Source organism: Ailuropoda melanoleuca, chromosome 6, assembly GCF_002007445.2.
Source record: "Ailuropoda melanoleuca isolate Jingjing chromosome 6, ASM200744v2, whole genome shotgun sequence".
NCBI classification, from domain to species: domain Eukaryota; kingdom Metazoa; phylum Chordata; class Mammalia; order Carnivora; family Ursidae; genus Ailuropoda; species Ailuropoda melanoleuca.
In genome coordinates, this window is record NC_048223.1 from 113,363,467 (window position 1) to 113,390,906 (window position 27,440).

The window sequence follows — 27,440 nt, forward strand, 5'->3', positions numbered from 1 at the left end:
GCCTGCTTCTCCCACTCCCCCTGCTTGTGTTCTCTCTCTCACTGGCTGTCTCTCTCTCTGTCAAATAAATAAATAAAAATCTAAAAAATAAATAAATAAATAAAAATGGATGCCAAAACCGTATCTTAAAAGTATGCCTTCCAAGTAGAAGAATAAAACCTTGTTGGAGGATATGTGATTGAATACAAATGAATCACTGTGATCAGAATGCAGGCAGAGCCTTTGTCCTTACTCACTAATAATTTGTAGTCATTTAAGCCAAGAGCACTTCCTGTTCGAGTCTATTCTCAAAGTATTCAGTGACTATAAATTGTGTAAAGATTTGAATGTGTATTTGAGTCGCTGTGTGCTTGATTAGCGTAGTAGAAGGAATCAGCCTGCCGCTTGCCTGATAGCAGTGCTTTCCACCCCTCTAATAGTGCGGACAGCAACTGTAAAGTAAAATATTAGCCGTCCAGAACTAAGTGCTGACTTCTTGTCTCTAATGACCTTCCTCTGTCCTGGTCTCCCACGCTCTTTCACACGTTCTCAGTCTTCCATTTCCTCCCGCCTCCCCCTCCTACCCTCTCACACACTTCTTTTGTGCCTTCCCCAGTCCCAGGCTCCATGCCTTCCTACCTTGCTACTTCTCAGGGCGGCAGCTGCTGTCCTGCAGCTACCCACTGGGCATGCACACCAAGGGAACAGAGATCTTGGTGGTGGAGCCAGGAGGAACTGCTGAATCAGAGTTGGGGAGGCTGGCCCTGGGGCGACTGAGCTGTGGGAACCCACCCCCGACCACCACAAGGGAGAGAGCTGAGCTCTGCAGGTGAGGAGGAGGAAGACATTCAGAGCCAGTCCTGTGGACAGGAGAGTACTCAAACCCTGGCCAGTCCTCAGTAGATCAGAGAGCAAGTCCTTGACCGTCGGCTTAACTGCTGTGTCGTGTCTGTCAGTCTGCAAGCACTGCGTCGATTGGAGATCACTGTTAATTTCATCTCTCTGTGTGTAACTAAAGAGCGGTGGATTGATTTTTAAAATACGATATTGACAAATTAACGTGTTCAAGTCTATTTGGTCCAACCAGCAGATTAATAATGAGCCACTGGAGTACAAAATACAGGTAGTATTAAGGTGAAGTCTGTAGAGAAAATTCCTATTTTATCACTTGTCCAAAGTAGTGGTTCCATTTTTATTGTACATGGCCAAATAAGCTTTCAGACAAGAGTCCTAATAATTTAAGGTTTTTCAAAATTATTTTATAGGGTACATTTGTACATCTATGATTAAAGGAAAGTTTTCTTCTTGGCCAGTTAGAGAACTTAAAGCATCTATTTTTAACTAAATTTTGATCTATATAATCTTAAAGTTGTTAGCACATGTGAAGATTTTAAGCCCCCCCCCCCGAAAGGTGGTTATAAAAGCACCACTGGCATATTATAACTCCACAAATCCCACTGTGATGTATCTGAAAAATATCTAAAAAGACTGTGTTTATTAAAATAGCACAATTGTGTTCCTGTTTTAAAATATAAGCAGTTCCCCACAAGCCAAACATGAAATAAAACATTTTCCCCAATACAAAAGTAAGCAAAGGCGGCCAAAGAATTTTAAAGAGAATTTGTAAATAATGGTTTAAAATCTCTTAACTCTTTAGATTTTTTTTTAAAGATTTTCTTTATTTATTCGACAGAGATAGAGACAGCCAGGGAGAGAGGGAACACAAGCAGGGGGAGTGGGAGAGGAAGATGCAGGCTCCCAGCAGAAGAGCCTGATGTGGGGCTCGATCCCACAACACCAGGATCACTCCCTGAGCCGAAGGCAGACGCTTAACTGCTGTGCCACCCAGGCGCCCCTTAACTCTTTAGATTTTTACCTTTCACTTTCTCCTTCCTCTGACTTGGCAGATTTTTCTCAAATTTGATTTTTCAATCAACAGAGAACTAGAAGCAGTACACTGGAAAGGAGATGGAGAGGCCTAATAGAAGCAGGTGCTCCGAGTCTGTTGACTCATCCTGAGGTGAAAAGAAAAAAAAAAAAGCTAAAAAGTAGACATAGAATTTCATTACCACTCAGTAGGTGGTCCAGTTTTTGTACAGATGACCAAAGTCATTGAGAAGTCATGAGACTGTGCTCCGCATCTTCTCTTTAAGATGGCAGGAAAGCGTGTCCTGTGTTTTCCTGATGCTGGCTCTTGATTTCTAACCCCTCTCTAAGCTGGATGTCCATGTAAACGTGTCCTTCTTCAATATGACACAGATGTCCTTTTGGAGAGGAGGCACTGCATGAATAAAGACATTTTTAAAATTCTGATACTAGAAGCTTAAAGATTTTTCGTGGTTTACTAGACTTGTGTTATAATCTACATATTTAAATTTAAGAAGAGTTACGTATTAAAATGAGGTAGACAGAATCTTAGCATTTACATTGTTGAGCCCATCTGAATAATATATGCAGTGTTGTTTCTAAAAATGTACTTTTTGGTTTTTACCTTTGGATAGTTAATAATTCATCATTATCTTGACTGTGACTTTCAGAAAGTCACAGCAGAGTTGTACATAATTCGTATACCCTAGGTTATTTTGTAGTTGTCATATGCTATTCCTAAACACTTTATCTGATAAAAATGACCTATTTATATTTCTAGAACTTAATAGTTTTCATTTTTAATTTCAAGCATTAAGGATCCATAGCCATATTTGCATTATTCAGTTCAGTTTCAGTAGAAATTTGCAATTTACAGTGTTCAAAGGAAAAATTTTAATAATGTGATATCAAGATGATTAGCCTGGGAACTTCTCATGGGCGGTCATTATATCCCATCTATGTCCTTCACACAGAGCATAATGCCTGGCACTTAGAGGCTTTCGGTAAATATCTGTTGATTGAATGAATTTGGTCTTCATAAGGTTTGTCTAATTACCTACTTGTCTTCTTGTACAGTCTTAGGAATTTACCTTTTTATTTTCTAGGCAATGAATGGCTTCTTCAAGGACAGATACCCTCTGGAGAAATAGAGAGCATTTCCAGTCAACCAGTGATCTCACTTCAGATTCCTGGAGACTGCTTATCCCTTGAAGCCGTGATCTCTATCAGCGTGTTCCTTTATTACTGTAGCGCAGACAGCAATGCCTGTATGATGAAGGGAATTGTGTTCAGTCAGCCTTTACAAATAAGCAGTGCACACCAAGCCTGCATCGCTCCAGTAGAGCTCAAGTACGGATTTTAACAAGCCAGTTAGCTACCCGGTCTCCACGGCCACCGTCCTCTGTCTTCATCGTCACTGTAATTTAGGAAAAGCAGCTTTATTTTTGCCTCTGGATACCAAGAAACCCACTGCTCAGTTCTAGCAGCTGATATTAAAATAAAGCTATGCTCCATATTTACTTATCTATTATAAACAAATTCCTTCATTCTGGCTGTGTACCAGCTGAATCACTGACCATCATTTGAACCATGATTTTGTAATCTCTGCTGCTACTTGGCACAAGACTTAAGTCCACACTGTAGTCTAGAATATTATCATGAAGATAATTTGCAGTGAATACTGATAATAATGATGAAACCAAATATTTTAACTAACTTTTTCTACCTTTATTAGTAGCAAGGAGCACATCTGAATATATAAATTTCACAATAACTTTTAAACAGAACCTCAGATCCAGTTCACATGTTGGTATCAGGACACCTGCCATTCAAAGCCTAAGGTCTGTTTTAAGCCAAAAAGAAAAAAAAAAAAAGTCTTCACATCACAGTAGAAACTTAAAGAGATCTGGGTGGTAAATATGTTTTTCTCTTCTGTGATTCTCTCAGTTGAGAGTGATTTAAAAGAGAATTTCTATTTTTATTATAAATTATTTGCTATTTTAACATACCATTATTAATAATGCCTTATAACTCTATTCAGAAAAAGTATGTCAAAGGATGTACAGACTTACTCCCTTAACTTTTTTCTGAATGAATACAGTCTTACCAGATAATGAATGAGTCCCCAGAGAGACTACAACTTTCACGGAGAAAGGGACTTTGGGACATATTACTGTCTGTGATACTATTTACGATAAAGAATAAATTGTGACAGCTGAATCTGAGTAAATGGGTATATATGTCGTCTTAGAGGTTTAAATTTCACTTGTACACATTAAAATGTGCAGATTTGTTGGGGTTTGGGTTTTTGGTTCCCATATCCAGAACTTAAATTATGATCATTTATTGTAATGTTTTTAAAAATCACTTTTAAGCCTTCAAAGAAAATTTTAGTGTGAGGCACTTTCATGCTATTAATATGTATATATATTTATTACTCTAAAATATAGAGGGATTTAATGACACTGGGGTTATTTTTAACACCGAAAAGAAATTGTCACTAGAAGATGCTGAAAAGTTTTTTTAATATCATCATTTCCCTTTATAACTATTTAAAAGCCTATTCTTGGTTTTACTATAATTGATTCAACATGTTTGTGATTTAATCAGCTTACAGGATTTTGAAAACGTTAGGTAAATTATATTTAAATTATATTTATTTATCCAATAAATATTTATAGACAAGATGGCATAATATGCTTTTCCCCCTTCAAAAGCAAATTAGAAATGTGATCTGTGGAGCACCGTCATCTGCCCATTTTTGGTTTTGAAATACAGTGTGGAACATACTAGCTTTACTTACTCAGGTCCTAAACCTCTGAAGTAAGGAAGTATGTAGTCCTGACTTGGATTCGATTTGTAACCTGCTAAAGCTATTTCTAAAGAGATGTGTAAAGTTTAAAATTATACATAATTACCTCATAAACCTTTTCTTTCCACAAAAAAACATTCTGTAATAAGGGGATGTATAACATTAATACTCTCTTTTACAGAGAATAGGCTGAAGTCATGTTTTAATCTCATTTGAAATACTACACTTCTTATTTCCAGTTGGACATGATGAGAATATTTTCACTCCCTGGGATAGAAGTATATGCAGTTTTAACCTAATTCAGAAATACCTGACAATTAATGTTTCAATATAATACATAAGCACACATACAGTTATATGTTTCTCCGAATCTATTAATATTCCTTTTGTCTAGACAGTTTCGGTTAGTATTAAGCTTATACTTTTCTTTCAAAGTATAGTTTTATTGAACATTCTTACTCTTACCCAGTCACCAGTCTGTACCATTACTTACATTAAAAATATTATTTATATGGATTTAGTATGATTTTTTGTAAATCCTACTAGAGCAGTAAAAATAGGTTCCTAGAACTTATGACTAACATAAACCTCTTACATAAGAGGAAGCACTAGAAAGTTTATTTTTAAAAACTTGATCCTTGTCTGCCTTCTGTTTTCTATAAGGACTTCCATATTTTTTTAACTTTTGCTTCCCTTCCTGTATAAATTATGTCCAGTGATAGTTTAGAAAGAGTAAGGTTTTCGTTAAGTCACCTTAATCAAAGTGCCAGTAATGCGGCCTCACACACACTTTGACATCACACCTAGAATCTTTGCCCTAAATTATTGTGCTGCTTTGTCACTATTTTTTACACATCTTTGTGATGTCATTTCACAACTGGTAGAACTTTTTTTCCCTGAATTTATACTCAGGATTAGTATGATCGTGCAACGAATTTTGCTTATCTTAATATGCTGCCTCAAGCAAATATTTAACCCATTCACAAGGCAAAACTTAACAGTTTAATCACCCGTAAGTGTAACTTTGATAAAGTTCAATGATGACAAAACAATTTTCTCCTTAACTGTTCTAATACTATAGTTCTAGTATTATCGGGCCTGCAGAAAGCCTTAATCTTAACACCACCAAAAAAATGTCATATGTGTGGATAAGATAATAAAAAAAGATCAAGTCAAGAATTTCCATCTAAGATCCTCTCATGGGCAGTATAGTTTTGAGTTAATGTCACCGAAATAACCTTCCGCTTGTTTTTCCATGGTTGGAAAACTTAGGAAAATATTGAAAATATGTATCAGTAATAATTTTCTGCCTGCACAAAATTTACTATTAGTTTATTATATCTGCCATTTAAAAAGACTTCAGTCTAACCATTGTATTTGGCATCGTGTTTAAGAACAATTATCAAGGGGCACCTGGGTGGCACAGCGGTTAAGCGTCTGCCTTCGGCTCAGGGCGTGATCCCGGCGTTACGGGATCGAGCCCCACATCATGCTCTTCTGCTATGAGCCTGCCTCTTCCTCTCCCACTCCCCCTGCTTGTGTTCCCTCTCTCGCTGGCTGTCTCTATCTCTGTCGAATAAATAAATAAAATTAAAAAAAAATTATCAAAAAATAAATTCCATAGTTCATAATTGCATAAAAATACTATGGAGAGGAACTATGTCAACGGTGGTTCTCCTGAATGAAATTATGAATATTTGAATTCTGCTTGTCTGTATTTTTTTTTTCAGTGAACGTGTTAGTTTCAGAAAGAAAAAAAAAACTGGGAGCATTTTTTAAAGATTTAAAGTGAACTGAATTGTAAGCACTGATGTAACTTTTCTAAAGTCATCTTTATTACCAAGTATCAGAACATAGTTTGGAGCCTTTGTTCGATTGGTTCTCTTAATTGTGTGATTTGGTGAAGACAGAAATGGTCATGACTTGTCTCCGGTGTTTAGTGTAGTGCAGTGCAGGGCAGTGCAGTGCAGTGCAGTGCAGTGCAGTGTAGTGTAGTGTAGTGGTGGAGAGCATGTGCTTTGCAGGCTCTAGGATTCTAACCCTGTGCAATGGGGCTATTTCCACCTGTTTTATGGGGTGACTGTAAGGATCCAATGAAATAGTGTTTGTAAAGCATTTAGTAATTAATGGAACTGCTAGTTATTAGCTTAATGATAATAATTTATGACCATAAACACATAGCTTGACATTTTCTTTGCAGCTGCAATTCCTAAAGGAAAATATTTCTCAACCAGCTATCTGATATGTTAATAATCCCTATAGAACTGGGATTCAAGAACAGAAACAGTTTTATAATAAAGTATATTACTATTTTATAAATATTATAGTTAGAAACAAACCTACAGTTTTATGAAAATTTTCTTAAACAGACCCAGAACTATGAGTCATAAACTTCGAGAGGGTCCAGACATACTCACCCTACACCCCATTCCTGTGACACACTCTGATGGTGCTTTACAAAATCTTCAAAGTGCCTTCATGCATTTTGCCTCATTTGAGCTTCAAAGTAACCTATGAATCAGACAAGTAGATGTTACGCCCATTTTACAGATGTGAAAATGTGGGTGACATAACTCAAGTTCTCAGAGGAATGCCTGATGCTGGAATGGGGCCTGGCCTGGGCCGTTGCTCGGCCAATTGCGTGGAGTGACTAAAAGGTGAATAGTGAGTGATGTATCTTGTCTGAATATAGGACTCCTAATTCCTACCTCTGTTCCTAGTGGAGAGTGAAAACAAACTGCAGAATTAAGAGTACTTACTTCTGTGAATGCTTTCTTCAGCCTCTGTAGTATTTAAATAAAGTAATACAAATAGCTGAATTTATTGAGTGCTTACTATGTGCCTGGCACTTTTCTAAGTGCTTTTTATGCATTAATTCACTTAATCCTTACAACAGCCTTCTGAGAGACTGTTTTTCCTTATCTCCCCATGACAAAACTGAAACTAAAAAGTTCCAAGCAGTTACGCCAGTAGATTCAGGATCATCCATTTAGACGAGTCTGCTCAACTACCATGCCGCATTGCTTCTCAAAAGTAGGGCTTTTTTAGACATAAATCTTCAAAGCTATATATGGTAAATAATAATCAACCCAAAGAATCCAAAAAGTCCTAGTGATGATTGTTTTTGAAATTTAAGTTAAATCCATTTAACTCTAATAGCTCTTTGGACTTTTCACTCTATACTCTTATCCTTCCTGGCTTGGAACAGTCTGTCTGCTTTTGTTTCCCAAAAGATTGTATGTACCATTCTTTCTTAAATTCGGTTATTATCCAGAATTTTTCTTGGCAGACGGATGTATTAAGGAATTAAGTAGATTTTCAGTGTTCGTTCCAACAATGCTATCTTAATTGGTCTTCAAAAGGTAATTATAAGGCCTTGTCATAAAGAATAACTGAATTCTTAGCACAGGGCTGTCTCAGACCCTAAACATCTTCATATTTAAGGAGCATTCTGTTTTAATAACCAAAATGAGTTCTAGAAGCGTAATATTTGGCCAGCCTGTTAACACACAAAGTTCTCTGCTTACTTGCTCTATAAATGACACTGGATGAGACCCGCCCCCCGCCCCCCCCNAAAGTTTTCAACAGGTCAGCCTGTTCTAGTGTTAAGTACTGAAAGGAACGAAGTAAAATTCTACCGCTGTGATTCGTGATCTAGGAACAAGATTATAAACATCTTTTCATTAGATAGTCTGCTAATTTAAACTATTAGAATTTCTTAATTGTTATAAAATCCCATTCCTGAAACCCATAAGGAAATGTACAACTTAAAAAGTAATTATCATGTCATACTTTAGAGATAGAATTTACTTTTTAGTCACCAAGATTTCCTCCTCTTTCTCCTGGGGCACATACGTAGTTTATTTAAATGAATTCACACTCACCAAAAGTCACTATTTTGTCCTGAATAATTAAAAGTTTGTTTTCCCCATTTCTTTGCAATAGGATAACCTAAAGAACAGTGTGACACAGTAGGGACTTACTGATCTGCCTATATGTGTTCCGCGACCAGCAAGCCTTGGCCCTTCTCCATCAGACCTGCAGGTTCCTCTGGCTGCTTCTGGCCTCCCAGCTGCCTGTCCGACCGCAGAGGGCCCAGGTACAGTGGACCAGGAGGCAGCCTAGGCAGCTTCTCTGATTGCAACCCTTCCATTTTTTTGCTGATTTGGTTTAATAATTTTCAAACGTTAGAACTGAAAAGTGAGAACTCTAGATCCCTGCTGCGGAATGTTTGCCTAGAGTTCTCCACTGTCCAGCGTGTCCCTCTTTGAGACACGTCACTCTCAAGTACACCAAAGGGTGTTCAGTTGTGTTGAGAGCCCCCAACCAAAAGGAAAGAATCACAGGTATTTCCAAATAGGCCTCCCTGCCTGTACCAGCAACCGTATCCTAAAAAACACTGAAAAGCGTATAGTCAGGCCCTTCTGTGACTGTCAGGGCAGGGTATGAATTCCTTCCTCTCTCAGTAGCAACTGACAGCTGGTGTTGCTCAGCAACAGAGTGAAGCAAAAGCTGTTAATGTTGGAAACTTGAGACTATGAATGACATGGACAACTTACTGCCTTTGGTTTTGATAGACTTGGTTACATCCTTAGATTTCAAATCCAGTGAAATGAGACCTCATAATGCTGAGAAGTAGAAAAAAAACATTGGCCTTCAGATTTAAATATGCCCGGTTTAAACAGCCAATTTTTATGATTCTTTACTGTGCTATGCTCGTGAGAAATATATACTAAGATATACAGGGCAAAACATTAGTTGATAAATTATGGTAATGAAGGGTAAAAATAGACATGTTCCTTTCTGAAAATGTAGAAGGACTCTGCCATGTGACAATCTTCTATTGTTAGCATTGGTGGTCCTTACTCTCCATCCCACCGGCATTACAATCCTGCGTGAACGTGTACTGTTGATTACACTGCTCAAAACGAACACTTGTTTGCTTGTATAGAGTTGAAATGTATTGTTCATGCACACTGTGACATTCATCATCCAAATTTACCTGTAAAACATACACTACCACTTTCTCTCCACACCGTAGTCTTCCCTTTCTTTAAAAACAATAGTAGTTTCTGTTGAAGTTTCAGTGAGGAGCTATGGTTTCACAAGTAACAGAGCAGAATGGTTTTGTTGCAGGAATTTTTTTTTTCCTAGAATTCCTAATGCTATCTCAGTTTCCAGAGAAGCACAGTGCCCTATGTCATTTAAAGATTAATTGCTCTCTAATTTGCAATACACCTTCCTAATATTTTAGGAATATTTAGGTTAATATTTTTTTAAAGATTTGAAATTCTCACTGTTAGGGTGCATTGAGAACCAGCTTAGAAACGTTTTTGTTGCTGTCACTACTTTACTTGTGGTTTATGGACAAATCAAAGTTTGCTGTGTGCTTGAGATCTGTATGTGTAATACACTCCCAAATTGTAACATTTCATAAATTTGTCAAATTTTAGAGACTCAGACGCTCCCATCTTTTGTGTGGATAGTTGTGGTTTTATTTTTGAGAGTAGAGTTGGTCTGCTGTGCTGACTTCACATCTGTCATTCCGAAGGTTTGATTACATTCATTTTTTCCTCCAAAGATAAAAAATGCAAGGACATCCAACTTACAATTTCATATACTGATATTTCCATTCATGCTCTAATTCTAAAAATTAATGTGGTCTGTATTTTTAAGTGTTTAATGTAGACAGATTAATATATTTTTTTACAACACTGTATTTCTACATGTATTTCAAGACTATTTTCAGTGACCTTTTCAAGTGCTGTGTTAACAAGATCATTTAGAATGAATGTGTGCACCAGCCTTCATTACCAACTCAGAAGTGTAACACGTGATTATAAAACCAAAAATGTATTTATACTGTACACTAATGCCTAATGCCTCTTTTCTAAAACTTTGCATTTTTTTCATGGAATAGATTAAATATTTTCTCTCTAAAGCCATGTTTCTGTTTTTAATATGCTTTCTGTTTTAAATACACCAGAAGATAATTTTACTGCCTACAAATCTGTAAGTCACGATTTAGTATTTGAACTTTTGGGGAAATGAGCATAGTACTTAATTTAAAAAAACATCTGCAAGCAAATAAAAATAAAATCATGCAATCATAATTACAGTAATTAAAATCATAAGTGTAAAAACTGCATTTAGGAAAGGTCATCTATTCAGTAAATGGTATTGGGAACATTTGAAAAGAAAAACTATATCTAAGGGTGACTAAGTGGTTCAGTTGGTTAAGCATCCAACTCTGGATTTCAGCTCAGGTCACGATCTCAGCTTCATGCGATTGAGCCTTGCGTCGTGCTCCGCACTCAGTGGAGAGTCTCCTTGAGATTCTCTCCTTGTCATTCTACCCGTCCCCCAGCTCACACACTGTCTCTCTCAAATAAATAAATCTTTACAAAAGAAAGGAAAAAAAAAAAATCTCCACTTAACACTATATACGAATTCGAAAGGAATTAATGACACATAAAAAGAATACAAAATGCCAGAGGAAATGAAAGAGAATATAGTGTCAGGGGTGGGGAGGGCATTTCTAAGTATGACCTAAAACCCAAAAGTAATAATGGGAAAGGTTGATATGTATGACTACATAAAAATTTTAAGCATTTGTATAACAAATGAGAACGGATATGAAAAGTTAAGATGAAAAAGTATTGCAAAAACAATATTGGACATAATCATATATGAGGAGTGCCTATGAACTATAATATATATATGAAATATTTGAAATATATATATTTCAAGTGTCTGTATTAACAGAAGCTCATATATCCTATGAAACATACCCGTTAGAAAGTGGGCAGAGAATGTGAGCATACAGCTCATAAAAGAAAGCAATGAGAAAATGCTCACTCCACTAAATCAAATGCAAATCCATCCACTCAGCTTTTACTGAGCATCTGTCCCGTCTCTAGGTCCAGTGACCAACGCATCAGACAAGGTCCTTGCTCTGGAGCTTGCATTGTACATGAAAGGAGAGATAAGAATGAACAAATAAACCAAAGGAGTAATTGCTGAAACAAGGTAAATAAGAGAGTAAGGCCTCCCACTGAATTATGAAAGTACGGGAAAATGAAAAAATAAAGCTTATATTATTGCACTGTAGTTTAAAACATTACAAATGTTGAGAATTAAACTTCCATTTCTTTGTAAGAAAACGTATCAAAAGTATTGGAACAGTGCCTGCTTCCTTCTCCTCATAACTTTTATGATAGCAAGTGTTTTTCTCAAAGGCAAATTGTCTTTTGCCTAAGTTTGGATCAGCTTCCAACATTTTCATCCGTGTTTTCAATGCTGTGCTCTATCTCCCACGGTTTCCTTAATGTGAGGCTTTTTTCCATCATCACTTCCTCTGGGACATCATCATCCTTCTCATCACAGCCACTTTCCTCACGGATGTCAAGGTCACCCTCCGTCAATGTCCCCGGGTGCACATTGAGTCTATCGAAGAGCTACAGCGTTCCCAAGGCTAGCTCTCACTACACCTACGTTCAACTCAAATGTCACTTCCGGTGTGTGTTTCGTTTCTTTGCTGGACTTCCTGTCTTTCTGGCCAAATCCCTCTTTTGGTTATCCAACAAGAAGTCACCACAACTACACACTTTGCTGTCTGTGCACAAACTATCACACCCAGCGACCAGTCACCAACAGACTTTGGAAGAAGTGACATTTTTGGTCCCTGATCATGGGACACATCTGATATTGCACAGTGATTTGTGGACTGAAGAGCTAACAGTGAAGTTTGTACTTAGGTGATTACAGCCAATAATCTGTGCAGCTGAAATTAGAACTGGGTTCTTGAGGGAGTGGTGTTATTTAAACTGTGGTAACTGAAACTGGGCCCATCAGAACTGTTCAGAGTAAGAACTATCTGCATGTGGAGTGGGGGGGGTTAAAAAAAAAAGGGAATAGATAAATGGAAGAATACGACAAACCCTAATAACTACATAGAGTTGAATATAGGGGATAGGGAGGGACTGGTAATTATTTACCCTATATATTTTTGTATTGTTTAGAATTTTACAAATTAATATTACAAGTTTTTAGAGAAAACTAAAGTGGGAAAAGGATTACTTCTGTTTCCTACAATCACATTGCTTGCTTTGTGCGCATCCTGAAAAAGGTAACCAGAAGGGTCATGAAGACTAATATGAGAAACATGATTGAATATATAAATATGGGGGGGGGAGCCTCTACTGGCTATTTTAGAATATGTGAAGAGAAATCACATAAACGAGAGTCTGTCACAAGGTATATTACCATGTCTAAAACACACCAACTTTGTGCCAGCTGACCTGATACTATCACTCAATCCCACAATGATCACGAGCAAGTTACTTCCTATCCACTGACATTCAGTTTCCTCATCTGTTAACCTAGATATTATTACCTCACGGAATCATTTTATAACATTAGAAAAGCACTTAGCCCAGTGACTAACAACTAGTGAAGACTCCAAACATTGAGTCATTCATGCCACGGAGAACACCAACTTCCCTGCCCGTGAATGTCTTCAAATAGAGACTCAAAGACGGTTGATGTGTTTATCCCAAGAGGGGAATGTAACCCAAAGACCTCAGTTTCTGGGCCGTTCTAAGATTCAGCAATTGGGAATAGACAGGGAAAAATCTGCTCGTTTAGTTTTACTTTAAAATAACAATGATTTGTTATTTACACCCTGGGACTTTATTTTTTTAGGAAGAGACACACACCTATAAACCAACTCAAGTTTTAGTACATTTAAAGATATGCAGATTTCGAATAGGACTGAGAAAATTATTTAAAACATTTTTACCTCACCAAAGGCAACCCTATTAGTGTAAATAATGCTGTGCAACTCCATTCTCTAGCTAATTCAATTGCTAACTGGGTAAGAAACTTCAGACTTAAACGAATCGTGAGGGGGAAAAATTGGATATTCATCCCTCTCCTTTTTTTAATGAATATGCCACAAATATATTTGAAATATCCTTTATGTATATAAAATCTTATTTAGGATATTTTTAAACTTCATTTAAATGAAGGTTTATTTTTTAAAAATCACGGGTTATCCAACATACGGTCATCGTGCTATTTTATGGATTCATGACCTTGAACTTAACAGCTTTCCAAACAATAAATTGCTCTTTATTATGTGATTTTTTTTCATGGTACAGGGAATACATCTCGACATTGAGGATATTTTGTGCTCAATGCTTATCTCGTCAGCTGTTAAGGAATCAAGGAATTTGGATAATGATAGGCCAATGTATTTCTAAACTCTCACAGTCTGAAATTGCCTGTCCTGTCCAAGACAGCAGGGAACCCCTCAAAGTAAATCAATAGATTGCTTCAAATCAGCTTTTGAATCATCAGGTTTTAGTAAAACTACAATGAGACCAATTTTTCACAGGAACTCACTGTACTGCATTTTACTCTTCGCCAAAGCACTTTAAGTGACCTCCTTAATGCTCAGGTAGGGTTTCACTTTTTAGCTTAAAGACATCTCCCTGACCTCCAAACCATGCTTATGCCTTAGGACTTTATAATATTCATTAATGTGGAAAAAAATTCTCATCCTAGGTTCACTAACACTTGTTGATTTTAAAACTGATCTGAAACAATCCTGTTTCTTTATCTTGAGGGGCTTCTCCCCTTCTTGAAAAACAATCAGCGGCACGGACGCACCACTGGATGCTGACGGGGGCTTAGTCCCCACATCAAAAGGCAAGGTTCAGCTTGCGAAAGTTGGGATATCTGCTTATCCTTTCCATTATTCGAACTCCTTGATACAGATCTATCTAGATCGAGATACAGTTTAGTTATAACCACTATGGATATATCTCTATCTCTATCTATCTATCTATCTATCTATCTATCTATCTATCTATATAAAATCATGGCCTACATATATAATTTAGTGTGTATCATTCCTGGGTGTGTATATTTGGCCAGTTGTAGTGTCCCCTTTTTGACCCAAAACTCAAGTTCTAGTCAAGCATAGAGCACAACTTTAATAAGTAGTTAAGTTTAATTAAACTTTACAAATTACAATTTGAATCTATGCCCCGCCTATTTGCATTTCGTTGCTAAGAGAAACTGCTAGACATTATCACTGTGTCTGTTGTTTCTTCTTCCTCTTATTGAAGAAAACACTGACTTGCGCTTAGCAGAGTGGAAAGGTCAAGTTCTGCAATCCTGCCAACACAAGAGAGCATTCATGGACCCTAACATTTTTAAGGTTTTAATTTGAAAAGCGTCATCTCGTTAAATAACAGCTACCTCTTTAAATTGAACTAGCTCTATAGTCGGCATTTTGTTGGAAATGGCACCACAACCGAGTCCCTTATTAGAACAAGAAAGATAAGGAGGATAAATATTTGAAGTGTCGTTTATCTCCCCATTCCTGGAGAGGGAAAAAACAATAGCTTACCCATGTTCAGGAAGCTGACATGCCCTAAGAATCCAAGCATCGCAAGGGATCTAATGAGGCTGTTTACCCTGTGCCCCGGTCTTGGGGCAGCAACACGCCTAAGTCAGCCTTGCGAAAAGCAAGTAGAAAAGACAGCTGCTTTTATTTGTTTAACTTTCTGGAGGAAGAATGAAATAATCATCCGCGTGGCCCAGAACCTTATTTGGTTTACTTGCACCTTGCTATTACAAACTGTAAGATATTCTTGGGTGTTTTGCTGTGGTTCAGAGTGGTAGGTGAAAGGTACAACACCAAAGTTATTTTGATAATTTGTGTTAATAAAGCGTCTCTGCCAGATTTTATCGTAATGAATGAGGTGATAGATAAGTTGCATTTTAGTCACTCACGAGACCTAAAAATAAGGGTCTAGCCTGTTTTAAAATGCAATTCTCCAACCTGTATGGGTAGTACATTCTATTATTTAACAACCTTGCAAAGAGATGATACCTTGTGTCTAAGTACCTCGCTCTGCATTACAAAGCATTCCACTCATTTGTTACTCAGTGAGCATGTGTCCTAGCTCTTCATACCCTTAACCTTCTCTTTTCAAAGTTAGTCATTTCATATTTTAGCATCGTCTTCAAATCAATACTCATTCCCCATATATATGCCTTCTAGGTTCTCTTCCTCAGGCTTTTGCTTTCTCTCAGCTCTCCCTGAGCTGTTGACGGCCACCTAAAGCCATAAGCCAAGAATTAACCAGTGCATTCTGTGAAAAGAACAGCTAATAGTGGAGATTAGGCTTACTTCCCATGAGTTCTGAGGACCCTCTCTCCATTGAACGACCATAACTGGTGAAAATTGTTTCTAAATAACCATCTAAAATCCCTGTTAATTGTTCCAAGAGCATACAGCAAATGAAGAAACATCTATTCAAGAAAATCTACTAAACCTAGGTAAAAAGCTTGAGAATCTGTGGCCTTAGAGCCATGACCCACTCCCACGTCCTCCACCCCAGATCAGTATGACAGAAGCTCCACTCCAGTGGATGTGGCCAAGAAGCTCAGACTGCTTCTCCCCTGGTTCCCAGGAGAGGGCTGCAGTGGATCCCCAGGAAGGCAGGCTGCCAACATTCTCATCTCCCCAACCTGGGTGTTGAGAAAGCTAAATTCCAGGTGCATACAGCCAAGAGATCAGGGTCTGCCTTCCTTCATCCATAGCCACTCATACAGTGGAGGCTCCACCCTAGGCATGGCAAGCCAAGACTACTGGGACCCTGGACACTCAGCCCACCTCACTCAGGGCAGAGGTTCCAACCAGATGCAAATTAGAAAGACCAGAGGTTACCACCCTGCCTGGTGCCCTCCTCACAAAGCCTGAGTGTCACTCCCCAAAAGTAGGCTACTATCCTCACTTCCATGTCCAGAACTGTGATACAGAGAAGCAGAAATTAAAGGGGGGACATTACTACCAACCCTACAGAAGTAAAAAGGATTATGAATGAAAAATATTAATAACGTTAATAAAATGGACAAATTCCTATAGAGACAAAATGACTGAAACTGACTCAAGAAGAAATAGAAAATATTCAAAGATCTATACAAGTTAATAGATTGAATTAGTAATTTAAAAACTTCCCACAAAAATATTCGCAAGAACAGATGGCTTCACTGGTAAATTCTGCCAAGTGTTTCAAGAGGAATTAATACTAAATTTCATAAAACTTTTTCAAAAAGTAGCAAAACACTCCCCAACTTGTTCTGTGTTGGCTGGTACCAAACCAAGATAAGCATGTCACAAAAAAACTACAAACCAATATCTCTTATGAATACAGATGTTCAAATCTTTTAAAAAAATCTAACAAACTGGAAAAAAAATCTAACACACTGAATCTAGCAACATATAAAAAGAATGGCATGCCGTGACTGTTGTATAATAAAGAATTTGTCTGGTCTTTGCCTAAGGCTCCTAGCATGGAGCTTCTAAAACCCTTGGAATCTCCTGAGTGATGAAGTGTCTTTGTTGTTTATGAGCCTCTTGGACCACATCTAAGTTTATGCTAATGAGGTGACTCCTGGAGAGCCCCTGGGTAGCTTCAGGATGGGGGGCTGATCACGGTTGGAAGGACTAACCATGTGATTAGAGGGTTGAAGCTATGAGCAACATGATATCAGCCTAGATTCCTGACCTCCAAGGAGGAGAAGGCAGGGCTGGAGTTAGAGTTCAAGCATATGGTTAATGTTCAATAAATCATGCTTATGTGATGTAATCCTAATAAAAACTCTGGGCACAACTGGTGGAGCCTCCCAGCTGGTGAACACATCTTGTGCCCGGAGGGTGACAGGTGCTGATTTCATGGGGACAAGGCACAGAGCCCTATGTTGGGATCCTTCCAGACCTCACCCTACATGTCTCTTCATTTAGGTATTTTCCTGAGATCTGTGAATTGTTCTGGTGAATTACGGAACCCGTAGAGGTCATGGAAACCTCCCAGGCTTATAGCAAGTTGATCTGACATGAGATCAGTCTTGCTGTGGACCTTTACTAACCCTTTAACTCATGGGGTCTATACTAAGTCTGTCTGGTTGACAGTTTTTGTCTTCGAGCACTTTGAACATGTTATTCTACCTGCCTCTGGCCTCCACTAGTTTCTGCTAATCTTATTGGGATTCTCTTGCATGTAACACATCATTTTTCTCTTACTGCTTTCAAGATTTTTCTGTCATCTTTGACTTTCATAATTTTTACCATAATGTATCTATTCATAGATCTGTTTTTATCCTATTTTGAGCTTAATTTCTTGGATGTGCAGGATATTATTTTTCAACAAATTTGGGACTTTTTTTTTTTTAATGATTTTTTATCATATTATGTTAGTCACCATACAGTACATCCCCGGATTCCAATGTAAAGTTCGATGCTCCATTAGTTGCGTATAACACCCAGTGTACCATGCAATACATGCCCTCCTTACCACCCATCACCAGTCTATCCCATTCCCCCACCCCCCTCCCCTCTGAAGTCCTCAGTTTGTTTCTCTTAGTCCATATTCTCTCATGTTTCATTCCCCCTTCTGATTACCCCCCCAAATTTGGGACTTTTTATTTCTTTGATAATTTTTCTGCTCCTTTCTCTCTTTTCTCTTTCCAGTTATCCTGTTGATGTGCTGACGGTGTCCCCATTTCCCTGAGCTACTGTTCATTTTTATTCATTTCTTTTGCTCTGTTCTTCAGCTGTCATATTTTCTACTGATTTATCTTCAAGTTCACTAACTTCTTTCTTCTGCTAGTTCAAATATGCTGTCAAGCCTCTAGTAAATTTAATGGACTTTATTTTTTAGAGCAGTTTTAGGTCCACAGCAAAACTGAGCAGAAAGTACAGAGATTCCCCATATATCTGCTATCCCCATACATGCACAGCCTCCTGCACTAACAGCAACCTACACTAGAATGGTCCATTTGTTATAATTGATGAACCTGCATTGACACATCATTATTATCCAATGCCCATAGCTCACACTAGGGTTCACTCTTGCAGTTATACATTCTATAGTTTGACAAATGTATAATGATATGCATCCACCATTATAGTATCATACAGAATAGTTTCACTGCCCTAAAAATCCTCTGCCTTTTCATCCTTTCACCCTACCTAACCCTTGACAACTACGGATCTTTTCACCATCTCCATGGTTTTCTGTTTTCCAGAATGTCATATGGTTGAGATCATAATATGTAGCCTTTTCAGATAGGTTTCTCTCAAATAGGTAGTATGCATTTCAGATTCCTCTGTATCTTTTCATGGCTTGACACCTCATTTCTTTTAGGGCCAAATAATAATCCATTGTCTGGATGTATCATAGCTTATTTAGCCATTCATCTACTGAGGACGTCCCAGTTGCTTCCAAGTTCCGGCAACTATAAATAAACTTACTATACACATCTGTGTGCAGATTTTTGTGTGGACATAAGGTTTCAGCTCATTTGGGTAAATACCAAGGAGTACAATTGCTGGATGTGATAAAAAAAAAAAAATACACACACACACACACACAGAGTTTTCTAAGAAATTGCCAAACTGTCTTCCAAGATGGCTGTACCACTCTGCGTTCCCACCAGCTCTGAATGAGAGTTCCCATGGCTCCACATCTTCATCAGCATTTGATGGTGTTGGGATGCTAGATTTTGGCCATTAAAAGAGGTGTGTGGTGGTATCTCATCATTTCTTTAACTTGCCTTTCCCCGATGACATGTGACAATGAGCATCTTTTCATATGGTTATTTGCCACCGGTATATATCTTCTTTGGTGAGGTGTCTGTTCACATCTTTGGCCCTTTTAAAAACTGGGTTGCTCATTTTCTTACTGTTGACTTCTTAGATAATACTCCTTTATCAGAATGTCAGTCTGTGACTCGTCTTCTCATTCTCCTGATTTAGTAAATTTTTAATCTCAGTTATTATATTTTTAAACTCAAAGACTTCCATTTGCTTCTTTTTTTACAATTTTTATCTCTTCACTGATGCTCTCTGTGTAACGCAACACTGTCATCATACCTTCCTTTCCTTGGGTAATCACGCTTTCCTTTAGTTCTGTGGACATATTTATAGTGGCTATTTTGAAGTCTTTTTCTGTTAAATCCAACATCTTGTCTCTCACAGGCAGCTTCTGTTGCCTGGTTTTTTTCTGGTGTGTGGGTCATACTTTCCTGTTTCATTGCACGCCTCGTAATTTTTTTGTTGGAAACGGAACACTTTAGATAACGAGCTGCAGCCACTCTGGATACGGGCCCCCCAATTGTTATGGTTACTTGCCTGTTTAGTTCTAGTGACTGGCTGGAGTACAGTCACTCTGGGGTGACTGTGGTGTTCACAGGGATCCCTTCCTCTCTTTCACTGACCACACCCCGCTGTTAAACTCTACTAATTTCCAGCTGACTGCTCTATTGTTTTCAGCAGTGCACTCGGGCATAAATTGCTCCACAAGTGAACTCAGTCAAATTGTGGCTCCTTTGAAGGAATAGTTCCTGAGGTCAGTGTTTGCTATTTGTTCTGACCTCAGGAAGGCTCCTCCCCAGCTCTTATTCCTCTGTTCTGTCCCACAAAGTAGTTAGCCTATAATCTAGGCTGTTCATGGAATTGATGAATCACCTGTCAATTGCCTTTAACCACAACCTCCCCTGCCCTTGAAAGTGCCTTTATATTTGAACTTTTTCACTCTCTGTTGTAAAATGAAATCAGTTTCTCCGGGAAGAGATGAGCTGTTTTTAAAATTGCTGCTCCCTTCTCTCCCCGGGGCAAAATCTCAGAGCCAGGGCCCTGGAATTGGGACTGCCACAAAGGCAAGCTGCTCTCTGACATTTTTGCTCTAGGAGCTGAGCACTCCCTGCAAGGCGGGGCGGGGGGGGGCAGGTTGTAGCAGCAGCCTGAGGTCCTCCTGGCCTGCCTCTCCCAGCCTGGGACCACAGCCTCAAGAGCAGGGGCAAGGACAGTCCGGGTTCCAATGTTTTCATCACACCCTTCCCAAGGTCAAGTCTCTATTCCACGAACAGGGGCTGAGCAAAACAAGGAAGCCCCCACATTTTGACCGTACTTGCCAAGACTAAGCCTCAGCAACAGGTAGCTGGGAGGTTGGAAACACTGAGGTCTGCTCCTCCCAGAAAGACAGCCCTCCACCCGGGAGCTGGGGGCCAGGCAGCCCATGTTGGTGGCCACAGCTGTCCGGAGTGGGGTCTTAACTTTGCTGAGCCAGCAGGATGAGGGAGAGGGCAGTCTTGTTTCACATACCCCAGACCGCCAACTTTTTACCAAGTTTGCACAGATTTTCTCAAATGTTTCTTCATTTACTGTTTGACCTTAGGACCATTTCCAGAGGCTTTAAATGTTTTTTGTGTGTGTGTTTGTTTCTTTTTTAAAATCATTTTCACCAGTTTCACTGGGGAGCAGATCAGCAGAGTTCCACACACTGTCACTCCGAAAATCAGTCTCTTCTCCCATATCCTCATGTGCTGTCCTCTGGGCAAGAACCATCATTCCCTGCCTTGTGTTCATGAGACTTTTCCTTCCTTTATGATTGTCAACGTTAGCCATCTCCAAAGCCATCGGGCATCTTCTAACGTCGTTAAAGCCTAAGGCTTTCATCCAAAACACTAATGAAAATGTTAAGCCGCACTACTAGAAATTCCAAAACATCCCTCCTGAAGCCAAATCTCACCTGGCATTTAAGGGCTCGAAGTAGGTGTGTGTGTGAGGGACTAGGACTTGAGGGCAAGAGTTTTACTGACGGTCTTGGTCCTTTCCGGCTGCTATTATAAAAATACCACAGGCTGCATGGTTTATAAACAACACAAATTTAGTTCTCCCAGTTCTGGAGGCTGAAAGTCCAAGATCAAGGTGCCAGCGTGCTTAGGTCCCAGTGAGAGCCTGCTTCTGGACGGCCGGCTCCCAGTTTCTCACTGTGTCCTCCTGTGGTGGAAGAGGGGGGTCTAACTCTGTGGGGTTTTGGGTTTGTTTTTTACAGGAGCACTAATCCCATCCATGACAGTGCCGCCACCCTCATGACCTAAGCCCCTTCCAAAGCCCCCCACCCACCCCGCCCAGCCACCTCCTAATACCATCACCTTGGGGATTAGGACTTCAATATATGAATTTAAGGGGGTGGAAAGGACACAAACATTCAGATCACACTACTTACATCTCTAGTTTTATTATTTCTACTTGACACATAGGCCACATTATGAAATTGATGTTTCCCAAGGTATGTTCTGAGAAACGCTAGATGAAATGGAAAAAAAAAAAAATCCTTGCTTAGTAATTTTTAGGTTACATAAAAATAATTCCAGAGGAAGTTTCACTTCTGCTCTCACTAGATCTCAGGAGTAAGAGTCAAAGAATGAGTCTTATATTCATTATGCTAAAACCAAATATGAACAAGCAATAGTATGTATCCCCATTTTACTCACAGAAAAGCTGATCCAGGGAGAAAGGAACTGTACCAGGTTGAATAGAGTGGACCTCCCAAATTCATGTCCACCTGGAACCTCAGAATATAACCTAATTTGGAAATAGTGTCTTTGCAATGTGGTTAGTTAAGATGAGGTCATAATGTGTTAAGGTGGTCTTACTCCAAAGACCGGTATTCTTATTAAAAAGAAGGAAATTTGGACACAGACATGGGAGAGAAGGAAGTCCATGGGAAGACAGAGACCCTGAGATGCACAAGGAGGTTATGTAATGACAGAGTCATTACATCAGCAAGCTAGGGAATAGCAAGGATTTCCAGAAGTTTAGGGAGACAGGAATGGAACAGCTCCTTCTCTGGACCCTCAGAGGGAGCTTGGACTTACAGGCTCCAGACCTGGGAGAGAAAATATTTGTTATTTCAAGCCACCAGGTCTGTGGTACATTGCTACAGCAGCCTTAGGAAGCATACAGTAATTATCTAAATAAACTCTGCAAATATTGACTATTGTTTAAAAAAAGATAACAGCAAAGCTATATTGAATCCTAACTTAGTGTGCACTTACTGCTTTAACTTTTGCCTAAAAAATACAGTGGATTTAGAGGTGTCCAAATCACGGGCACTGACTTCATTATTACCAGTGGATCCTTAAGTATGATCTCAGAAAGAATTGTGAGTATTCATTTCTTGTGAGTTAATAACACTCACGAATTTGGAGTAAAATCTATATTCTCTTCCTACTCCAGATTAATTTTTTAAAATTTTTATCAAAAGCCTATTAAGCATTTTTTTGAGACATTTCTGCAGTTGACAAATTTAGTTAATCTGTTTTTCTTATTTTCTGGCATATTGCTAGTTCAACTTGTTCTGAAAATAAGGTCTTTTAATTATCTAATCCTTCAGAAACAACATATGGCAACCAGATTAAAGACGAAAACACGGACGGAGCCTTGGTCTTTGTCTCCTTGTCGAAGGGCTATTAGCTTGCCCCTTCCCAACCTCGAACTATCACAAATGAATCTTGTGACCCACAGCAGGGGACTGACCCACAAGCAAGCTTCCTGACCTTTACTGAGCCTACCTCCTCTCAAAATAAATATATTCCTTTGGAGATGGTGATTCTGTTAGGGGAAAGAGAATGGCAAGGCAAGGAATCTTTTAAAGACAACATTAGGCCCCCAAAGGAAAAGATTTTCTTTAAAACTGTAGCTTGTCTCAAAGTCAGAAGCACATCTCTGTTGCTCTCATTTTTGGTACAGGGGTGACTATTTGTTTTTTGGAGGGAAACTCAGCCATGGTCTCTGCTTAAGGAAGCATTCCGATTTTATTTGCTTTAGGGTAAGGAATAGGTCCAGACAGTGATGAACGTGGGCCGGGCCTGAGTAAATGTAGTCGATTGGTGAAAATTCCCTTTACTCACTTTGAAAGCACTCTGGGATTTTTCCTATCTTCTACCACAGACACCATCCCCCTCCCTAAACTCTTCCCTAAAAGATTCAGAATCTTGCCTACATCTGAAGAGCTACATTCAACAACAACAAAAATCCTCTTTTCCATTTGTCTCCTGGTGCCTGAAGACTTGTAAAATATAATAGATAATCTCTTCTGTACCTATTTACACAGGTCTCTGTGTATAACTAAGTCGAGTTAAGGTTTGATGAAATGCACAGCGAGCTGTGTGGTTTTGTAAGAAAGAACGCTGAATGACAGACTTAAGTCTATCCCGGAGGCCCTGGACTCCTGGCTTACTCGGAAAGCTAATCAAGTCTGACGTGAGCGTCCCCTGTCGTGAGCAGTCACCGTGCCCCCCTCCGCCCCCGCCCTTGAGCTCCACGAGTCTGCCCGTGCGGTGGGCAGACGGATGGCCCAAAGATACCCACATCCCGGTCCCCGGAACCTGCGACTTGGTCACCAAGGAAGACGGGGGTTCTCCAGAAGCAGGGAAAGGCAAGGAAACCACCTTTCCTCGAGCCTCCGGAAGGAAAGCAGGCATGTTTTTGGTCGCGGAGACAGTCTGGATCTCTGACCTCCAGAACTGTTAGACGTAAACGTGTGCTGCGTTAAGCCACTAGGTTGGTGGCCGTCTGTCACCACATCGCATCGAAAACTCATACAGGTGGGAAGTTGTGATTTTAAAAAAAGAAAAGGAGGAGGGATGGAAGAAGAAGAAAAAAAGAAAAAAGAAATGCAGGCCCCGGATCCTCTCCTGTGTCAGCCCCGCAAAGGCTTTGGTGGCTTAAGTCAACCTACTTTATAAAATGGCTGTCGTCGGAAAGGCTGGGAGGGGACGCGAGGGTCCGGCCATGTGCTCCACACACGAGAACCAGGCCTGGCCGAAGCCACTCACTCACCGAGCGACGGTTTGTCACTGTTTCCCAGGCTCACTGGTTTCTTTCCCACCACCCTAGATTCACGCTCTCCGGGGTCTGAGTGTGCCACTCAGAGCCACACCTCTGTCTCCAGACCAGCCTTTGCTTCAGAAAAAAAAAAGGGGGGGAGTTAAATAAGGCCTTCTTCCCATAAGCCCAAGTCTTAGAGAGCAAAAATAAGAACGATTAAGAGAAAAGCAAGAGCGTCACTCCTTCTGTGGAAAGCAAGCCCACCAGGGCCACAAATGCTGAGACATCGGGCGCCCTGACGACAGACGTCGAGGTGGCCAGCGAGCTGAGGAAAGGGAAGCGGCTCACTTGGGGAGCGCCGTCCTGGCCACACGGCGCTCCTCGCGCGGTGCCACCAAGCTCTCGTCGCCTCTGCGGCACTTGGAAGGCGTGTCCGTACTTGGACCCTACAAGACGCAGAGCTGAACCGGTGGCCCATTTTCCAGCACGACGCAGCTTCGTCCTCTGAGAGCAGCAGAGACCCGCGTCTGGTTTCTAAGTGCTTCTGGCTGGAGCGAGTGGACTCTGCTTTCGAACGGGCCAGCACGACGGTGTCAAGCAAGCCCACGTCAGGGAGAAACAGCAGCACGCACTCCCCGAGAGACAGCTGGCCTGCCGACAAAACGCAGACAGGGACGTGCAGCCTGGAACTAAATAGGGAAGGTTCTAAAACTCCCTGTAAAGACCTTCCGCGCCTGGGATTGAGCAGTGGGTACGTGTTCTTGGCCATCTGGGTAATCACCGCAGCTCCAGCCACGCGTGGTCCTTCTCCTGAGAAGGCCCCATGGAAGCCCAGGGCCCATCCGCCTGATGGTGGGTGTTGGTCCCGAAAAGAACCTCCCTGCAGGGATCCCCGTTCTGGGGGCTGGCTGGCCTGCCTGGAATAGCCCCAGGGACGGCTGGGTGGGGTCTTTCCCCAGGGGACATGGATATCTGGCAGGAAAAAACACCTCCTGCCTGGGGGCCTTTGTGGAAGGCAGGTATTCTTAGACCTTAGAGGGGATTTTATCCCTGCTGTGAACAAACACCCCCGCAGAGCTGGTAGGACGCCTCAGGAGGTCACAGAATCTAAGGCGACAAATGAGTGGAGCCATCGTAGCCTCAGGGGGAGTCAGGCCCACGGCACCTGTGACTGGGGCACAGCGCAGAACTGGCTTTAGAACCCAGGCGTCCAGAGACGCCTGGGTGGGGCTCTTACTTCGCACTTAACACCCATCGGGGTTTTATTTGTGATACGACAGGTGCCCCTGAGGCCGCCGAGCCACTCGCACTGCTGTTTTCTCGCCCAACACGTCAGAAACACTGGAAAGATGACGTTCTTTCATCTACTGTTTACTTTGTCTGAAGACTGATAAAATGTTTCCGTACCCATAACAAAATGCACTTGCTTCCCCTGAGATTAGATCTGTTATTTGCTTAGGGCTCAAGCCTGGGCAGAGCAGGCGCTGTCCGGCTTCCTCCTGGGAAGGGCGGTGGGGAGCAGAGACCTTTGCAGACGAAGCCTTTGCCCCACGAATCGGAAATCCCCAATGCTGCGCTCAGAAATCCCGTTATCAGCTAGTGTTCTTCACATTCTGTGCCCAGCCCTGCTGTGAGCGGCGGTGCCCACTGATGGGGTCATCTCATCTCCACAATGCCGTCAGAAAGTGGGGACTGTCACCGCCCCCTGAAGTTAATGACGTGCCCCAGAGGCACCCAGACAGTGCTGCCCACCCAGGATTCAAATCCCGGTCCCCGCTGACTCTAGAACCACCAACGCCACTTCCTTTCTATTAAAATGGTGTCAGTTTGGAATCTGACACATTTCAGAGATAAAGTATAAAAAGATCTTAGGAGATAGTGTTAAAATTGCATACAAAAATAATTTGAAACGCGTCAAAGTCCACAAAAAAAGACAAGTGACATTAATTAAAAATATTTGTTATTTTTTCCATCTGAGCAAATCTCCCAAAGACCTCTCTCTCCCATACAATGTTCTGTCTCTCCAGGTTGAAAGAAAGCTAGCTGCATTCCCTTCACCATAGCCTAAATCTGACTTTGCCCGCGTTCAGGTCGACATCGACTTCTTACCTAAAAGATTACTTTTCTTTATTAAAAGACAAGATAAAGTTTTAAAGAGTAACAAGTAAGACAATGACGCATCCTTTCTGCCTGGAAATTAGGGAGGCTTCAGAAACGGACTCACAGTCAAGTTTGAGGACAGAACAAAGCCACACCCAGCTCTCGTTAAAGTCACTAATTGTCCTTGCCTGAGAAACAAACACCAGGCTCCAGAAAAGCCAGATGTCTTCAATGTCTGTGCCTGGCGTTTCTTTTGTTGGTCGTCTGCATGGAGTCCTCCTTTGATGTCTCTGCCTTTTGCGTGCGCAGGTGAATGGTAACTTAATTTCGGGCATCATCAACGTGGTTCTCAAAACCAACTCCAGGACGACCGAAAGAGCCTACAATTAGGGTTAGGCACTTGAAAGGGTTCTTACATTTCGAAAACTGATCTCTGTACTGTTTGTTTATAATCCTCATCACAACGACTGGGAATTTAGAAGGTGGGGACAGCTTTCTCATGTGGAGGAAAGACTAAGCTGATGTTTGCAAGGCTCTACTTCCAGGCAGGGCAACGTAGGTGTGTCTGGATGTAATGCTCCCGTCCAGCCCGGTGTGCGAAGGAGAAGGGCCGAGGAGATGCTCACAGAAGAAAGGGAAGGCAGAAATATGCCACTGGGCAGCTTAAGGGCCTGTGAATCTTTCTGCTGATGTACTTCTAATTCAGGGCAAGGCCGGGGGAGGGGAGTGGGCTGGTGAGAAAACGGAAAGCTCATTTTAAGCCAGGGAGAGCTCTGAAATCTTATTATGCTGAGTAATTGCCGAAGGCTCAGAAATCCCTGCACTGGTTGGGAGATTTGGCATCAGATGAGGACAGAGTGATGTGATCATGGCTGGAGAGTCCCAGAGGAGCCAGGGCACCAGATCTCTGTATTGTTTGTCCTTGTAATTACTCCTCTAATGTTATGCAATGTGGGGACATGTCTATGCTGGCCCTTGAAGCAACCAGAT

At 40.7% G+C, this 27,440-nt stretch overlaps 1 protein-coding gene across 2 annotated transcripts in view; it reads left to right on the top strand.

Annotated features, from left to right (window-relative positions):
- Positions 1-10,366, top strand: part of NHLRC2 (NHL repeat containing 2) — a 68,926-nt gene extending 58,560 nt beyond the window's left edge. The window contains exon 11 of one of the 2 annotated variants that reach the window (XM_019805749.2): positions 8,603-10,366. In XM_019805749.2, coding sequence (XP_019661308.1) covers positions 8,603-8,607 — 5 coding nt within the window. In that variant the 3' untranslated portion in view covers positions 8,608-10,366. Of the gene's footprint in view, positions 1-2,951; positions 4,066-8,602 lie in introns of those variants that run through there. The other variant, XM_002913566.4, reaches the window with a different exon arrangement.
- The last annotated feature ends 17,074 nt before the right edge of the window (positions 10,367-27,440 follow it).